The sequence below is a fragment of the Microchirus variegatus genome (genome assembly GCF_963457635.1).
Source record: "Microchirus variegatus genome assembly, chromosome: 18".
Taxonomy (NCBI): Eukaryota; Metazoa; Chordata; class Actinopteri; order Pleuronectiformes; family Soleidae; genus Microchirus; species Microchirus variegatus.
Genome location: NC_139819.1, coordinates 22128016 through 22143384, shown reverse-complemented (window position 1 = coordinate 22143384; position 15369 = coordinate 22128016). Strand labels below are relative to the sequence as shown.

Here is a 15369-nt window from a genome sequence, read left to right as displayed (position 1 = left end):
ATCTTCAAAGCACGTCAATCACAAATAATCCACGTTCTTTTTTATTCTATTCCATCGTCAACACTTTCCTGGCGTTGCTAACAGAACCACGACGTGTGTGGAGGGTTATTTTGGACGGGGATGTTGCAGCGCTCTGTTCTGAGACGATAAGACGTCCCTCACGGCTCTGAGAGGTTGGAGGCCGCCGCTTGTGTCGGGGAACGAACGCACGCCGCCTTGAACGGGATTAATTGGTCCCCAGATTACAGATGGATCAGTGAACACTGGCTGTCCGCGGTGCTAATGAGCTAACGGTCGTCGGCGTCTTCTCCGCGGGACGCTTGACTTGGCGAGTCTCCGTGGACCCAACAGATCTAAGACCTCAGTTTTTAAAAACTGTTTTTTCAAAGACAATAAAAAAGTGTATTTTAATCTATCTAAAGTGTCAGGAACTGAAGTCAAATCTATAAAATATCTTGACCTTCTTCTAAATTCAGAGGAGAAACCAGGTTTAATTTAACCAGACGTGCAACGACGACAACGAGGAGCTCTTTATAAAAAAGAGTTTTATCTTTGTCAGAGATTATTAATTAGCCGCAGTGAGGAAACGACATCATTTATGCAAACGTCATTGTTTTATAAATTAAAAACACGACAGGTCGTGACCTCGAGAACGAACGAGGTTCACCTCATCAACATAAAGCCTCAGTCGAGGAGAAAAGAGTAAAATTCTGATTCACTTTTTATAACGAGGAACTAAAAGACTCACGTTAGTCTGACTAAGGCTGAACTATCCAGTTAGTCTGACTAAAGCTGAACTATAGTGTTAGTCTGACTAAAGCTGAACTATCGAGTTAGTCTGACTAAAGCTGAAGAATTCAGTTAGTCTGACTTAAGCTGAACTATAGTGTAAGTCTTACTAAAGCTAAACTATCGCATTAGTCTGACGAAAGCTAAACTATCCAGTTAGTCTGACTAAAGCTAAACAATCCAGTTAGTCTGACTAATGCTGAACTATCCAGTTAGTCTGACTAATGCTAAATCAAAGTGTTAGTCTGACTAAAGCTGAACTATCGCATTAGTCTGACTAAAGATGAACAATAGTGTTAGTCTGACTAAAGCTAAACTATCCTGTTAGTCTGACTAAAGCTGAACTTTCCTGTTAGTCTGACTAAAGCTAAACTATCGCATTAGTCTGACTAAAGCTGAACTATTGCATTAGTCTGACTAAAGCTGACCTATTGCATTAGTCTGACTAAAGCTAAACTATCCTATTAGTCTGACTAAACTATCCTGTTAGTCTGACTAAAGCTGAACTATCGCGTAAGTCTGACTAAACTATCCTTTTCCACGGAAAATTCAGTTTGCCGAGTCCATGCGCACCCAACGCGCTCTTTTACACGATTCCAAAATCTGGGCTGCACGCGCAGCTTACGCATCGTCGACGCGTTGTTGACGCGATTTGAAAACCCTTGACTTGTCTTGTATTTTTTTGTGAAACAGATCTCTTTGTGTAAATGTGATGTGTACGATCTGTCTGTACGTATATACATGTATTTATACGTGTAGTAAAGAGGTTTTCTTTCATTTACGAGTGTTTTTCCCTGACTCTGAATACTGTTTAATCTCCCTGTTTTCTTAACTTTCTTCTTCTTCTTCTTCTCTGTTTAATTTGCCGCCTCTGACTTCTCTGTAACCATGTTTTCTCAGGACACACACACACACACACACACACACACACACCCTATCATCTTTTTTATGTCCATTCGCATAACGTGAGGACAATTAAATGCATATTTCACCCCCCGTTAAAAGACTCTAATTGAATTAGCCTCGACGTTATGAAGAGCGTAAATCAAAACGTCGCCTCGTTCATTTGTTGTTGTTTTATGAGTGAGTGAATTATGTGTTTAATTGTCGTCGTTCACTCGAACACTAACACGACATCGCTCCTCTGTTTCCACTGAACAGATGTTTCATTGCTTTTGTCATTGCAGGTACCCATCAGCACAACTATAACCATGTGGCTTTAGGTAGCCCCACACGCACACCTAAGAATGGTAAGCAGTGGGAGGAGCTTATTTCAATTAAAACATCCTATAATAATCATCTATAATTATGTCTATGGTGGATTTTTATTAATATCATAATAATGACTGGGGATAATTCTTGTAAGTGGCGCTTAGGGGAGTCCACACCAATAAGGAAGTAAAAAATATATTGAATAACCAGCAGGGGGTGTCCTATAACTTCCGCACACATCGAGTTCCACCGAATTTCCCGAAACTTGGTGGGAAGATGTTATGGACCGAGACGAACAAAAAAGTCGACCGTAACTATGGCCTCAACTCAACAGGAAGTCGGCCATTTTGGAATTTTGGTGTCCACTTTGACGATTTGCACCCAACGTAAATGCGTACAAGCGAACTTTTCCGAGTGCATTTGTCGTACAGACGTTAAAAAAAACGTGCCAATTTGTACTGAACCCATCAAAGGCGAAAGGTTTTGCGCATTCAAATGTGCGTAACTACGGCAGCCCTCGGGGTTATGGCGAATTTAGACCGTTCGCCATGAAACAGGAAGTGCCCTGTAACTCCTGCACACAATGACTGATCGCCCCCGAACTTTATACGCGACACAAAAGACCGACCCTGAACGCGTTTACGGAAACAAACTTGACCCAAAAGGAAGTTGGCCGTTAAATAAATACATTTAAGCTGCCATTTCGCCACAAAACAGGAAGTTTGCCGTCAAAGCCACATCGCAAAAAAGGCCAAATATAAAAAAATTATTTCAGGCGCTCTGTAGACAGACTGACAGACTGACTGACACACACACACACACACACACTCAGTCACACACACGTGTGTGTGTAGATAGGGAAACCACTGCTGTGCAGAAAAGCCTCGGAGAATCAGTGGAAAACATGGAAAAATCCATTTTGACGACACGTCGTCGTCCGCGCTTTGATGTTCGAGCTTAAAATTTCAGGATGTGGTCAAAGCCACTGCCTGTGGACGCAGGACCGTATCAACAGAATATGGGGGGGGGGGGGGGGGCAGAAACACATACCAAAATAAAAGCTGCATAAGGACACATAAAGAACGAGGTCACTGCTCTAAAATATAATGTATTTACATTAATATTTGGTTAAATGTCTTGAAAATGTTGCATAAAGGACATCGCTGTGGACACTGGGGCTCAGGTGTTTGCCTGCAGCGCCCCCTGTCTGGAAGTACAACCTGTTTTTATTTGACTTTTTGTTTGTTTAACTGATGCAGAAAATGTAGCACTCCTGTGTTCTTTTGCTCGTCATCATCAACATGTTTCTGAAATCTTTGTTTGTTTTTTGACTTGGTTTCGGTAGCTCACCGATCATTGAGACGTGGTAAGTCATTCATTCACTCGCTCATTCATACGTTCACTCATTCATACGTTTGTACATTGACACACGTTTGATTTCCATCCATCAACACACGTTTGTGTTCAAACTAACCTCCGTCTGTTTGTGTTTTCAGACCTGAGTCGAGTAGCTTTTGCACTTTTCAAACTGTTTTTAACGCGTTCAAACAAAAATGAACGTCTGAAAGTTCGTTCATGTGATCGTTGATTTATAAATTGTCTTATTTTACCATTTTGTTTGTTGGCAAATCACAGAAAAACGCCAAAATCGATTAAGATTTTAAAAATAGTTCGGTCCAGACATTTCTGAGCATAAAAAATGTTATTCTAACAGTTTTTTAATTATTTTTGTATGATCTTTATCTGTAAATAATCTTGATTTAATCTACAATTTTCCACAAAAAAATCCAAAATTTTAGAAGTAAAATTTTAATTTAAACTTATTTTTGTATAAAACCATAATTAAAAACCTGACATTAAACTATGAATAAGGTGCTGCACATGCATAATAATAATAATAACAATAATAACAATAATTTATGTATTATAATAATAATATCACACTAGCTCACACTATGAGCAACCACTAGGTGATGATGATCCAGTTACTATAAAGGAAACACGAGCAGAGTTTTTGGTATTTTAACGTGATTTGTCGACGCCTTTAATAAATAAATAAATAAGTAAATAAAGTCAGTTTTTCAGTGTTGCAAAGACTATCTGAATCAGGTCTGTCACTTCCTGTATCGACGCAGAGCAGCAGACGATCGTTCACACCCTGTCAACATCCTCCCTGCAGCTCCCACAATCCCCTGCTGCCACCTGACTCCGCCCCCCCACACACACAACAACACCAACACCCCCCGTGTTCCACTCTCTCAAACTTCCCCACTTTCCTTCTTGTGTTTCAGTTACTAACGACGCTTTTCCACTACACAGTTCCAGCTCGACTCGTTTATTCTGCTTTTCCATCAGCGATCGAGTCATGAGCGCGACGTCCAACACAGGAATCAAAGCCAACTATTACCGAACTGTAGATTAAAGATAAAAAATCCCTAAAAACATGCGTTCATCTCCAACATTTAGCAAAGGAAATGTTTAAAAGCTAAGTAGTGATCGATTCTGTGAACTTTTTAATCCACCGATTCTAATGATTCAGTTTCACCCAAAAACCCACGTAGAAAACCATGTCACGGCAGTTTCACGCAACCGTTACTATGAAGCCCCTGCCCACATTGTCGAGGAGCTATGAAAACAACGTGACTGAGTAGCGTCAAATGGATTCACTAAATCAAGTGTGTCCACTGCAGCTAGCTAGCTATAAGATATCGTCTGGTCCGTTTTCTTAGGATTAAATCATTGAGAATCTGTGACAAAGTTCATACAAATTTGTCTCCGAAAGTCAGTTTGGAAAATCCTTGAATGTGGCGAGCTAGCTAGTTGCAGCGGACCCGCTTCTATAAAACTACCTTGCTCCAGGTGAGGCTCGAACTCACAACCTCGGCATTTCTGCTGCAGGTCACTGTCATATAAGTACCGCGCGCTGACCGATTGCGCCACTGGAGCCACTGACATCTACAGAGCCTATCTGTAGAAAAATCTCAGTTTCCTCTGGATCTCACTGGCTAGCTCGCCACATTCAAGGATTTTCCAAACTGACTTTGGGAGACGACTTTGTACGAACTTTGTAACGGATTCTCAATGATTTAATCCAGAGAAAACAGACTAGACGATATCACTTACGTTTTGAAATCGTGAAGACTCTATTGCATCTATTAATCCCTCACACTACAGGATAATTTGGCCAGATGATCTCTTCAAATCAGGCTAAAATCAGAAGACACCCACGATCATCGGAAGAGCTAAATAGGGCCAGTTAAGTGTTGGGCGGGGCTTTAGGTATTCCTCAGGGAAACCCCAGGCCTTGATCTGTCCCAGGTTTTGAACCTGTCCCTGAGGAAGGTACCTAACCAACAAAAGATATCGTATAGTCTGTTTTCTTAGGATTAAATCATTGAACAAAGTCATCTCCCAAAGTCAGTTTGGAAAATCCTTGAATGTGGCTAGCTAGCTAGTTGCAGCGGACCCGCTTCCATAAAACTGCCATGCTCCAGGTGAGGCTCGAACTCACAACCTCGGCATTTCTGCTGCAGGTCACTGTCGTATAAGTACCGCGCGCTGACCGATTGCACCACTGGAGCTGTCGATGTCCTGTGAGCCGATTCGGGTCTTTCTACGATCCATGAACTCTGAAACGTACGATTCCTTAATCCGACAGAGAATACTCTCAGTTTCCTCCAGCTTCCACAGTGTTTACGTTGCTCTTTCACGTCGTAGCAGCGTCTACAACAGTTTGCGATATCTGGGTGTTCAGATTCAAACGAAGTTTAGTCGGACTTCTGGAGAGTCTTTTATCTCCATCTTGTCCCCTGTCTTTTTCCTCCTTGTCCTCCCTGTCCTGCAGCCGTTTTTATCTGTCCATTGAAGTCTTGGTCTTGGACGTGGCGTCCATACTCACCGCTCACAGGGGCGAGAGAGAGGGAGAACGGTGAAGTGACAGCGAAGAATAAAGTATCGGGGGGGAAAGTGGGCGACAGCATGGTCGCACAGATAAGACTGACGGGTGTTTGTGGACCAGAGATAAAGGGACAGAGAATAGAGAGACGGAATAAAGGCCCGTCACTGCCCCGTGTGTCTCCCTGGCATCATAACGCACCATATCAACACAAGCCCGTCCACACACACACACACACACAGCTCTGTCTCCAGTGGCGGTCACTTCTTCTTCTTCAGAACACGACTGTTGTTGTTTGGTGATTTATTTTCCTTTTCCCTTCTCGTGGACCGATGTTTCCTCTCGTCAAAAAAAACCACCACCACATTCGCTGTCATGTCTGAACCAACGCTCACCCACCGAGTGCCTGATGTGACCGTCTACACCAACCCCCCCCCCCATCACTGCAGGTTGGAGGTTCAGGTGTCAAAGATTGTCTCTGAGGCAGAAAATAGCAATCCAACTTTAAAAACAACATAAAAGTCACCTCTAAGTGACGACTAAAGAGTCTGTACGAACTCCACAACGACAGAGAAACTGGTTCTTTTTCCTGTAAGAGAGCGTAGGTCGGACAGATACCACGAAGTCGTTTAAAAACAAAGAACTTTAAAAGCCATCGAAGTGACACTAAAATTGGAGTAAACTGCTCGCCTGTGTTTTAAAAACCAACCGAAGTCATAACATAGTATTACAGTCATCTAAAGCGAGTCGTGATAAAAGCCGGGATTAAAATCTCAAAGTGACGCCCGAGAAAGAAATGTTTTAACTTGAACGAGTTGTCTGAAATGAAATGAGCTCAAGCAGATGAGAAAATTGCCTTTTTTTGCGCTAAACGTGGCAAACAGAAAACTTACATGACATTTTTCATGTCAAATCAACCAACATATTCATTGATTTTAGGCTCACAGCGTGAGCAAGTGTAGGCTAGTTTGCGCTAGCTCTAGTCTCAGACCCGTTAGCCAAAATAGACACACCCGCCAAAACCGTCAAATTCTTGTAAAATGAAAAAGAAACGAAAACTTTTTGGCGTCAACGAGCATTTGTTTTCTTCGTTTAATTCACGTTTTATCGCACATTTGTTCTGTTTCTGACATCAAACAGCAGTTGTTCTGTTGAGCTCATGTTGAGCCGGAGCTAGCTAGCACATCAGAAACTTCTCGCTAGCTTGTCTGTGAGGTAAAATGGCGACGTGTAGCACCTCAGCTGTGATTTAGAAAATAGCCTTTTTTTTAAATAGACGCCAGTCAAAACTGTCAAAAAAGAACCGATAACTTTGGAGCTAGCTAGTTTGTCAGAAACTTCATGCTAGCTTGTCTGCAAGGTAAAATGGCGACGTGTAGCGCCTCAGCTGTGATTTCAAAAATAGCCTTTTTTTAAACGTGGTAAACAGAAAACTTATTACACATTTTTCAAATGTCAAATGAACCAATACATTTATTGATTTTAAGCTAATAGCGTGAGCAAGTGTAGGCTAGCTCTATTCTCAGACCTGTTAGTCAAAATAGACGGCAGCCAAACCGTCAAATTCCTGTGAAAGTAAAAAGAAACGATAACTTTTTGACGTCAACAAGCATTTGCATGTCAGAAACACGTTAGCTTGTCTGTGAGATAAAATGGTGACATGTAGCGCCTCGTGTGTGCGTTTGCGACACCTCAGCTGTGATTTACTCGTCTAAAACTGTGGCTGCACTTTAAAGAAATAATCGTTTTAGTCGCTGATGTGTTTAAAAACTTTAAAGGTCTGTAAACTCTCAAACTTTAAAGGTCGACCGTGGCTGAACTTTAACGGCTTCTTACAGGAGGCATTAGCTGTTTTTAGTCTGTGAAACTTTAGCAACAAAAGAAGCTTCTGTTAAAATGTACTTTTTTAATGAAGCGTTTTGGGCCTAAATCAATACATTTTAATAATTTAGATTGAATATTTAAAGCCAGGTCCGTTTCCAGGCAGCTTTATCCTGTACTGACTCACACAAACCAGCGATTAAAAACTTGTGTTCATGTTCATTTGCACAAATGTAAATGAGTGCGTGGGTCAGTGCAACAACCCCAAAGTCCCAGAGACATTAGCCCAGACATGTCCTCAGCGGCTACAGCCTCACAAACAACTATCAATTATTTACATTTCTGTGCACTCAGCTGAATTCTCCTGCAGGCTAAACTTTAATGAATCCATCCACGGATCCTGGTTTCATACAAACGATATGTTCCTCATTTAAAGCTGCGTCTGCCTCCGGGACGAGTTTGTACATCTGAAACTCCAGCCCAGCAGAACTTCTCTACCTCAGCAGGTGGTCGTCCATGACGGTGTTGTCTTTGTGAAACGGGGGCGGGGGGAAAGGGTTTGAGTGTGACACACAGGAGAAGCCAACCGGCCCATTTCTATTTTTTCCTTTTCTTTCCCCCCTTTCTTTCTGTGTCTGTACATGTACGTATGTGTCTCCAGAAAACAATCGGATAAGCGGCATCCTGACATCACAGACGGAGCCCTACGACCTGTCTTTCTCGCGCTCCTTCCAGAGCCTGTCGCACCTGCCGCCCTCCTACGAGGCGGCCGTCACGGCCGACCTCAGCCGATTCTCATCCCTGAAGAAACTCAGTAGGTCAAAGTTCACTGCACTAATGCGAGCAAGAGTAGGCTCCACGCGCCCGATGCCCTGCTGCATGGTTGAAAAAGAAATAAATACTGCATTGAATAAACGGAGCACCGTCAACGTGGGACGCATGTCAGAACTTAATTCATCTAAGTATAAGGGGCGTGGCCTAACCTCACAAGCAGAAAGGACGACCTCTTTGTGGAGTTCCGGCTCCTGATTGGATAAAGTTTTGTGCGATACTTCGTGTTAACGTGGAGTCACTGAGCAAAATCGGTCAAAATTATTTAATTTGTCACAAATTAAAAATTAGTCCGAAAAAAATCCACTCAAGGTTTAAGAAAGGATGAAATATTCAAATTTCTCCATATTTTCCAGCATCATTGTTCTCCTCTATGCAGACGATACACACCAACACATCCATTGATTTTAAGCTAATAGCGTGAGCAAGTGTAGGCTAGTTTGCGCTAGCGCTATTCTCAGACCTGTTAGCCAAAATACACGCCAGCCAAAACCATCAAACTCTTTTGAAAGTAAAAAGAAACGATAACTTTTTGACGTCAACGATCGTTTGTCTTCTTCGTTTAATTCCCGTTTTATCGGACATTTGTTCTGTTTCTTACATCATCCATTCAAGGTTTAAGAAAGGATGAAATATTCCAATTTCTCCATATTTTCCAGCATCATTGTTCTCCTCTATGCAGACGATACACTTCTCTTTACATCACTCCAACAAATATTTAATCTAAATAGATTTTATCATTAGCCACACATAGCCCAATTTTAGCATCGCCATGTCAGGAACATTTTATTGTTAACCAAAGATCCGTTAGATCAAAGATGTTATGTTAGCCATACAAAAAATGCTATTAGACACCTGAAAGGTTTAATTTATGCAATGAAAATTTACTGTCAAAGAAAAGATCAGCGACAGCTCTGGGATTAGAATTTCATTGGTTTTTCCTACTATATATATGGATTTTCCCGTTTAGCAACGATATGTTTGACGGGATTACGTAGAATCAAAACACCGTCTCTGGTTCTTCATAATCCCAGTTTAGTTTTCTCACAGAACTCCGAGTCACTGATATTCCCTCACCCCCTCACCCTCTCACCCCCTCACCCTCTCACCTAAAGGCTGCAGCCACGGTTGCTCTTGGAGTGAATATAAGTACATCACACTCGCTCCACACCGGCTCGCACTCCTGAGGCAGGACAGGTTTACTGCGATGTTTTGGTCGTCAGTTGTTCTGTGTTTGAATAAAGAAAAAGAAGAAGAACCAGAGTTTTCACTTGAAGGAAATTAGCATAACAATAGATTAGGCGTTAAAACAAAAACAAATGAATTCAATTTATATAAAAAAAAAAGATAACAGCTTTTCAGAAGCGTTGAATCGAAAAACGTCCACAGGCGTCGTCCTTCAGCTTCCAAAGCGTATTATTATTTTTGCGTCGCCGAGAGGCTCCGGCGTCGTCGTCGTCGTCTTCTTGTTGTCGCTCGCTGATAGATCGTGTCGGATTTTGCTCGAAGGAAAGACGGAGCAGCACTTTTCATTGTCGGGGATCATAAAAGAGAAGAATGCAACTGCTTATTAATGCAAATTAGTATCAAAAGTGAAGTAAAAAAAAGAGAAAAAAAGTGTTTAGCCAACTGCGGCGCAGGACAGTGCACATGAGGAGTTACTCATTCACGCTATGCTAATGCGGCTGATGAGTTTTTCAACGGCCTGCCCGGATCTTGAAGACTATTATGCCCGAGAAAGGAACATCTTGTTTTTATTATCTCTGGTAATGAATCGATTTGCTGAAGAGGAGTTTGGCAGAGTGTAATCTTGACAGGTGGCGCGGGGACGCCGCTGTAGCCGTTATTGAAAAAGACAAGGCCTGGACTCAGAGTCACCGCCGAAATCTTAATAAGGTGGTTAGGTCTGCTCGCCGTGTAATTGATTCCCTCCGTCAGAAAAAGAGAAGTGACTTGATTTACTTCTAACTTAGGACGATGGTGTTGAGAAAAGAATGAAGAAGCTTGTTGTCGAGGCCTCCGATTTCCAGCGAAGGACAATATTGACGCTTCACATCAAGACATTTTTGGACAACGTTAGGAATCCAAATTTGATGCGTTTGAGGAAGGTCCGTTTCTATTCCTGCATGACTGTTTCCCAGTGGACAAAACAAGGACGATAAAGACATGAATTGACCAGTACACTTCTTCCAGGACTTATCATCCAACATCAGCGCCTGACCTTACCATTACAGTATTTGGATGCCTGTCCACTACACCAACAGGGACTGTAACAATGTCTTCAAATTCAGGAAGGATTCAGGACTTTAATATGGAGTTGTTCCCCCTTTTGTTAGACGAGAAGGTCTGGCTCACAAGCTCCAGTTCCAGTTCATCCCAAAGGTGCTGGATGGGGTTGAGGTTCTCGAGTTCTTCCACACTTTGTAGTCCTTGCTTTGTCCACTGGGACACAGGGTGAATTCCAATTCCTTGCTTAATCCTCAATCTCAAAAATGCTCTCCCTTTAGTGCAAGTGCTGTCCCGATTCTCAGAAAAATTAAGTTGAGGGCCAAGTTTAAGGGCTGTATCGCCCTCAATATTGAGATTTTCCAAGACCACCCTTGGGAGCAAGGGCTACCCAGAATGCATTGCGCGTTTTGCCATAACAAAGATGGTGCGGAAAGCAGCGAAACGAGTACGCTACAAATGAAGTATTTTCTTTGTTAATAGAGATATAAAAATGATGAAAACCATTATCTTAGTTTAGGCCCATATTATGGATTACTGACGTCATTGTTGCGTAACATTTATTTTTATTTTACGATCTTTTGTCAATAGTCGGCCGGTGAGGACAAGCGATGGTTTGCTATGGTTTACTTTTCAATAAGCCGTGGTGTGTGGTAACTGTCAGCTGAATATGTCCGTGGTTGTGGTATTTGTATGAGTATCATCTTATAACTAACTGACAACCTAATAACTTGACTGACAAACGGATCGTAATAAATAATCCTGACGTAAATGCGTTCTTCTTCTTTTTTGGAGTTGACAGACTGGACGCAGCTTTCGCGTTATTCTGCCCCCTACAGTCTGAAGACGTATCTGCATTTAAGGAGTGTCCCATTTCTCAGTGACAAAATAACCCTCAACACTTGGTTTTGAGGCCAGTTAAGATTAAGGGTTGAGCTTGAGGGTTAAGATAGGAATTGGAATTGGCCCACAATCATGTTGGAATAGAAAAGGACCGTCCTCAAACTGTTGCAAAACAAAGTTGGAAGCATAGAAATGTCCAAAATACCTCGGTATGCTGAAGCTATAAGATTGTCCTTCATGGAGATAAGAGGCCTAGACCCTTAAGCCTGATTGAAACACCTGAATTCAACATTTAACAAATACTTTTGTCCATATACTATGTACATATATATATATGTGTGTCCATTTTACTGCATTCTGTGTCTGAGTTACTGTACTGTATGTGGTCGTGAACACACACACTGAAGTCTTCGTGCATGGGTCTGCGTCGTGTGGCATGAAGTCGATGCTACACCTTCTTGCAAATGTGTCCTCGTCCTCTCTCTCTCTTGAACCTGCTTCCGGCTGCATGATGTTAGCTGTTTGTCCACAAACGACCACAGAAAACAACCGACTCAAGGACGTCCGAGTACACGTGTAAATCCTCCGTGTAACCGTGTGTTTGTGCACTAATGCGATCAAGCTTTTTCCAGCATGCGTGTGTGCGGTACGACGTGCCTTGCGTGCTTCCCCGCTCACACCTGTACCCGTGTTGTTTTATAGATGTCCACGTATGACCTTTGAAAAAGTTTGCCCCCCAAACCCTCCCCCCCCTACAGCCGGCACTGCCTGTGGAATCCCAGATGAGTCCTGGATGTGTGGATGTTGTGTGCCGAGCATGTAATACGGTCCGACTGTGATCCTTTGTCTCTTCTGTGTTTTCTATTCCCCTCCACGAGCTTGGAAAAGGTGAAACGCAGACGGGATCGGCCAGCGGCGCTAGCTGTCCCTTTGCATTGTGGGAAACTGTTCTCCAGTCCCCACTCTATTCTGCCCGTGTTTCCTCTTCCTCACGTCTTTCTTCTGTTCCCTTCCCCCCGATTCTCATGTCCTCTGCAGCAGATAAAGATGTCGACGAGTACTACACGAGGAAGCGACACCTGCCCGACCTTGCGGCGAGAGGAACACTTCCCTTGCACGTACTCAAAATCACTCAAGACCAGGTGGGTACAAGTGCGCCGACTTCCCAAATAAGGTCACGTTCTTTTTGTTCTACTTGCTTCTGTAGCTGCTCTCAGACATGCAATCGAGTCTTGACGTGTTCTCGACATTGTCCTGAAGGGCTGTCCTTGAGAATGCAATTATCCACAAAAGAACGCACAGACTAGAGATGGAACGATTTTTATGGCTAAGTACGATAAGTTGATCGCGGGACATTTTTGGGATCCTGAAACAGTTTCTTTTGCAATAAAACAACAGTGGATTATGGGAAGAAGGCTCCACCCATTTACAATCCAAGACTCAATTATCGCAATAATCATGTGTCAAGACACATAGTGCCGCGCGTGGCTAGCACTGTTGTTTAGATGTTAATTGGACACCCCAATTCCCGGCCAATTTTCAACTGGGATTGGCCCGAGTGACCCTCACGAGTACGATAAACCTGTAGACAATAATCAATCGGCCAATGTCTAGTCCGGACGTCCTCTGGTCTTCATGTCTGAAAACAGCTAATGAAGCAAACTTTTAGTGCAACCTCCGAGCCTCCGTATTTTAACTTGTTTCAGGCTGTAGCTGTTCTCCCTCTTGGTTCTGCAGCGGTGGGCGGCCGAGCGTTTTGCTCCTCAGCTTGAGAATAAACTCACCTCATTCATCTTCTGCTCAACAGCACCGGGAACAGCAGCAGCTCCAGGGCCAGCCCCCGCAGGCCCCTCCCCCATCGCAGTCATCACAGCAGCAGTCTCAGCAGAGGCAGAGGCCCCGCCGCGTCCAGCGGGCCATGTCGCAGGACCGCGTCCTGACTCCGCAGACGGCCCCGCCACAGGATTACAGCATGTCGTCCAACGGCATGTCCCCGTACGGAGGCAGGATCCTCTCCGACGAACAGCTCCTGTCGGCGGAGCGTCTGCGGTCGCAGGAGCGGCTCCTCCCACAGGACCGTCACACCTCCCAGGACCGTCTGTACACCAAGGACCGCATGTACTCGAAGGACCGCCTCCTGTCCCAGGAACACCTCTACCCGAAAGACCGCCATTACTCTCAAGAGCGCCTCTACACCCAAGATCGCCTGTACTCGCAAGATCGCCTCTTTTCCCAGGACCCCTTGCTCTCGCCAGACAAGTTCATGATGTCTCTGAAGCGCGGCATGGTCGGCAGCATGTCCGGAGGGTTTCGGGGAAGCGACAAGTCCATGTCGCGCGCCATCTCGCACACAGACGTGTTCATACCCACCACGCCTGTGATGGATCGGTACAAGATGACCAAAATGCACTCCCATCCCAGTGCCGCTAACAATGGTGCTGGTGGTGGCGCCGTTGCTGGTGGTGGTGGTGGTGGAGGAGGTGGCGGTGGCGGGGCACAGGGAGTGGGTGGCGCCGCCCACTCCAACACTTTAGCTATGAACCACACAACAAATAAGAGGCAGGCGTTTGCCTCCAGACGGACTCACACTGTGGAACAGCTCCACTACATCCCACAGCACCACCACCAGCAGCAGCAGCAGCAGCAGCAGCAGCAGCAGCAGCAGCAGCCACAGCACTACCGCACAGGCAGCAAGACTGAGGTGACTGTGTAACGGCAGCTGGGCTGAACGCTGCCACACTCGACAGGAAGTGCTGCCACACCGGACAGGAAGTGCTGCTGCCCCGTGCCCGCAGACGTGGATTACACTGGAATGGGGGACGGTGGTGGTTTCACTTTCCTTTGACTGAAGTTCCTGTGACGTCACAGGTTCCAGGATCACAAACATCTACTAGCTGACTGTGAGAGACCGGAAAAACAATCGTCACTGTACACCGCATACACCTGCCCAGCTAGAAAGTCAAGATGGAGAAGGGTGTGAATAATAATAATAATAATAATAATAATACAGGGCTGTCACTTTTTCCTGAGCTAATATTCCATTACCATTTCGTCACATAGGGTTCATTCATTTATTTGTTCCTCTGATTTTTTTGTGATGCCTTCTCTGCCGCTAACAGCTAAAGCTAACAGTTGAGTCCGCAGTTAATTTGCTGCGTCCATGCTAAAACAAGAAAAAAGGCCCCAAAAAAAGAGACATTTAAAGCGGATCTAACGCGAAGCTGAGCTCACAGTGCCCTCTGCTGGACCACATGGTATTTAAACGAGACGTTCTGATGCGCTTCTAGGCTGTATATTTTGAAGATTTGTAAGGTTCCAGTTTAAAAGCAACGTTACGTGACACACTATTCCTTCGTAGGTGCTCTTACTAGCGGCCACGCAAACTACTACACTGCCTCACTCGAGTAGAGCTAACAGCTAAGCTAACAGTTGAGTCTGCAAATTTGTTTTTGATGCTTCTGTGTCGGACAGTTTAGCTCGTGTCCTCCATTTTCACACTAAGACAACAAGACAAGATGGCATCCAAAATGGATGGAACATCTAAACCAACAGTTGAGTCAGACGGTCTGATTGTGCTTCTTGGCTGTATATTTTAAACTTATTTGGGGTTTCAACGCTTTTTAATTTGAACTATCCCTCCCAATTTTGAATGAACACAAATCCTGGACAAAAAGTGACAGCCCTAGTGGTGAATGACGGAGAGGACCGCGAATATCCAGCTTGCCCACGATAAACCTTCCTCCAGTGTTTCA

The 15369-nt window shown here is 44.0% G+C and overlaps 1 protein-coding gene across 1 annotated transcript in view; it reads left to right on the top strand.

The window, feature by feature from the left end:
• LOC310939959 (protein shisa-6-like) overlaps positions 1-14330 on the top strand; it is a gene marked incomplete at both ends in the record, with an annotated part of 89951 nt that extends 75621 nt beyond the window's left edge. Inside the window, 5 exons of the mRNA XM_083904845.1 lie at positions 1977-2039; positions 3347-3367; positions 8379-8531; positions 12656-12759; positions 13425-14330. Of these exons, the coding sequence (XP_083760971.1) occupies positions 1977-2039; positions 3347-3367; positions 8379-8531; positions 12656-12759; positions 13425-14330 (1247 nt within the window). The remainder of the gene's footprint in view (positions 1-1976; positions 2040-3346; positions 3368-8378; positions 8532-12655; positions 12760-13424) is intronic.
• Between the last annotated feature and the right edge of the window lie 1039 nt (positions 14331-15369).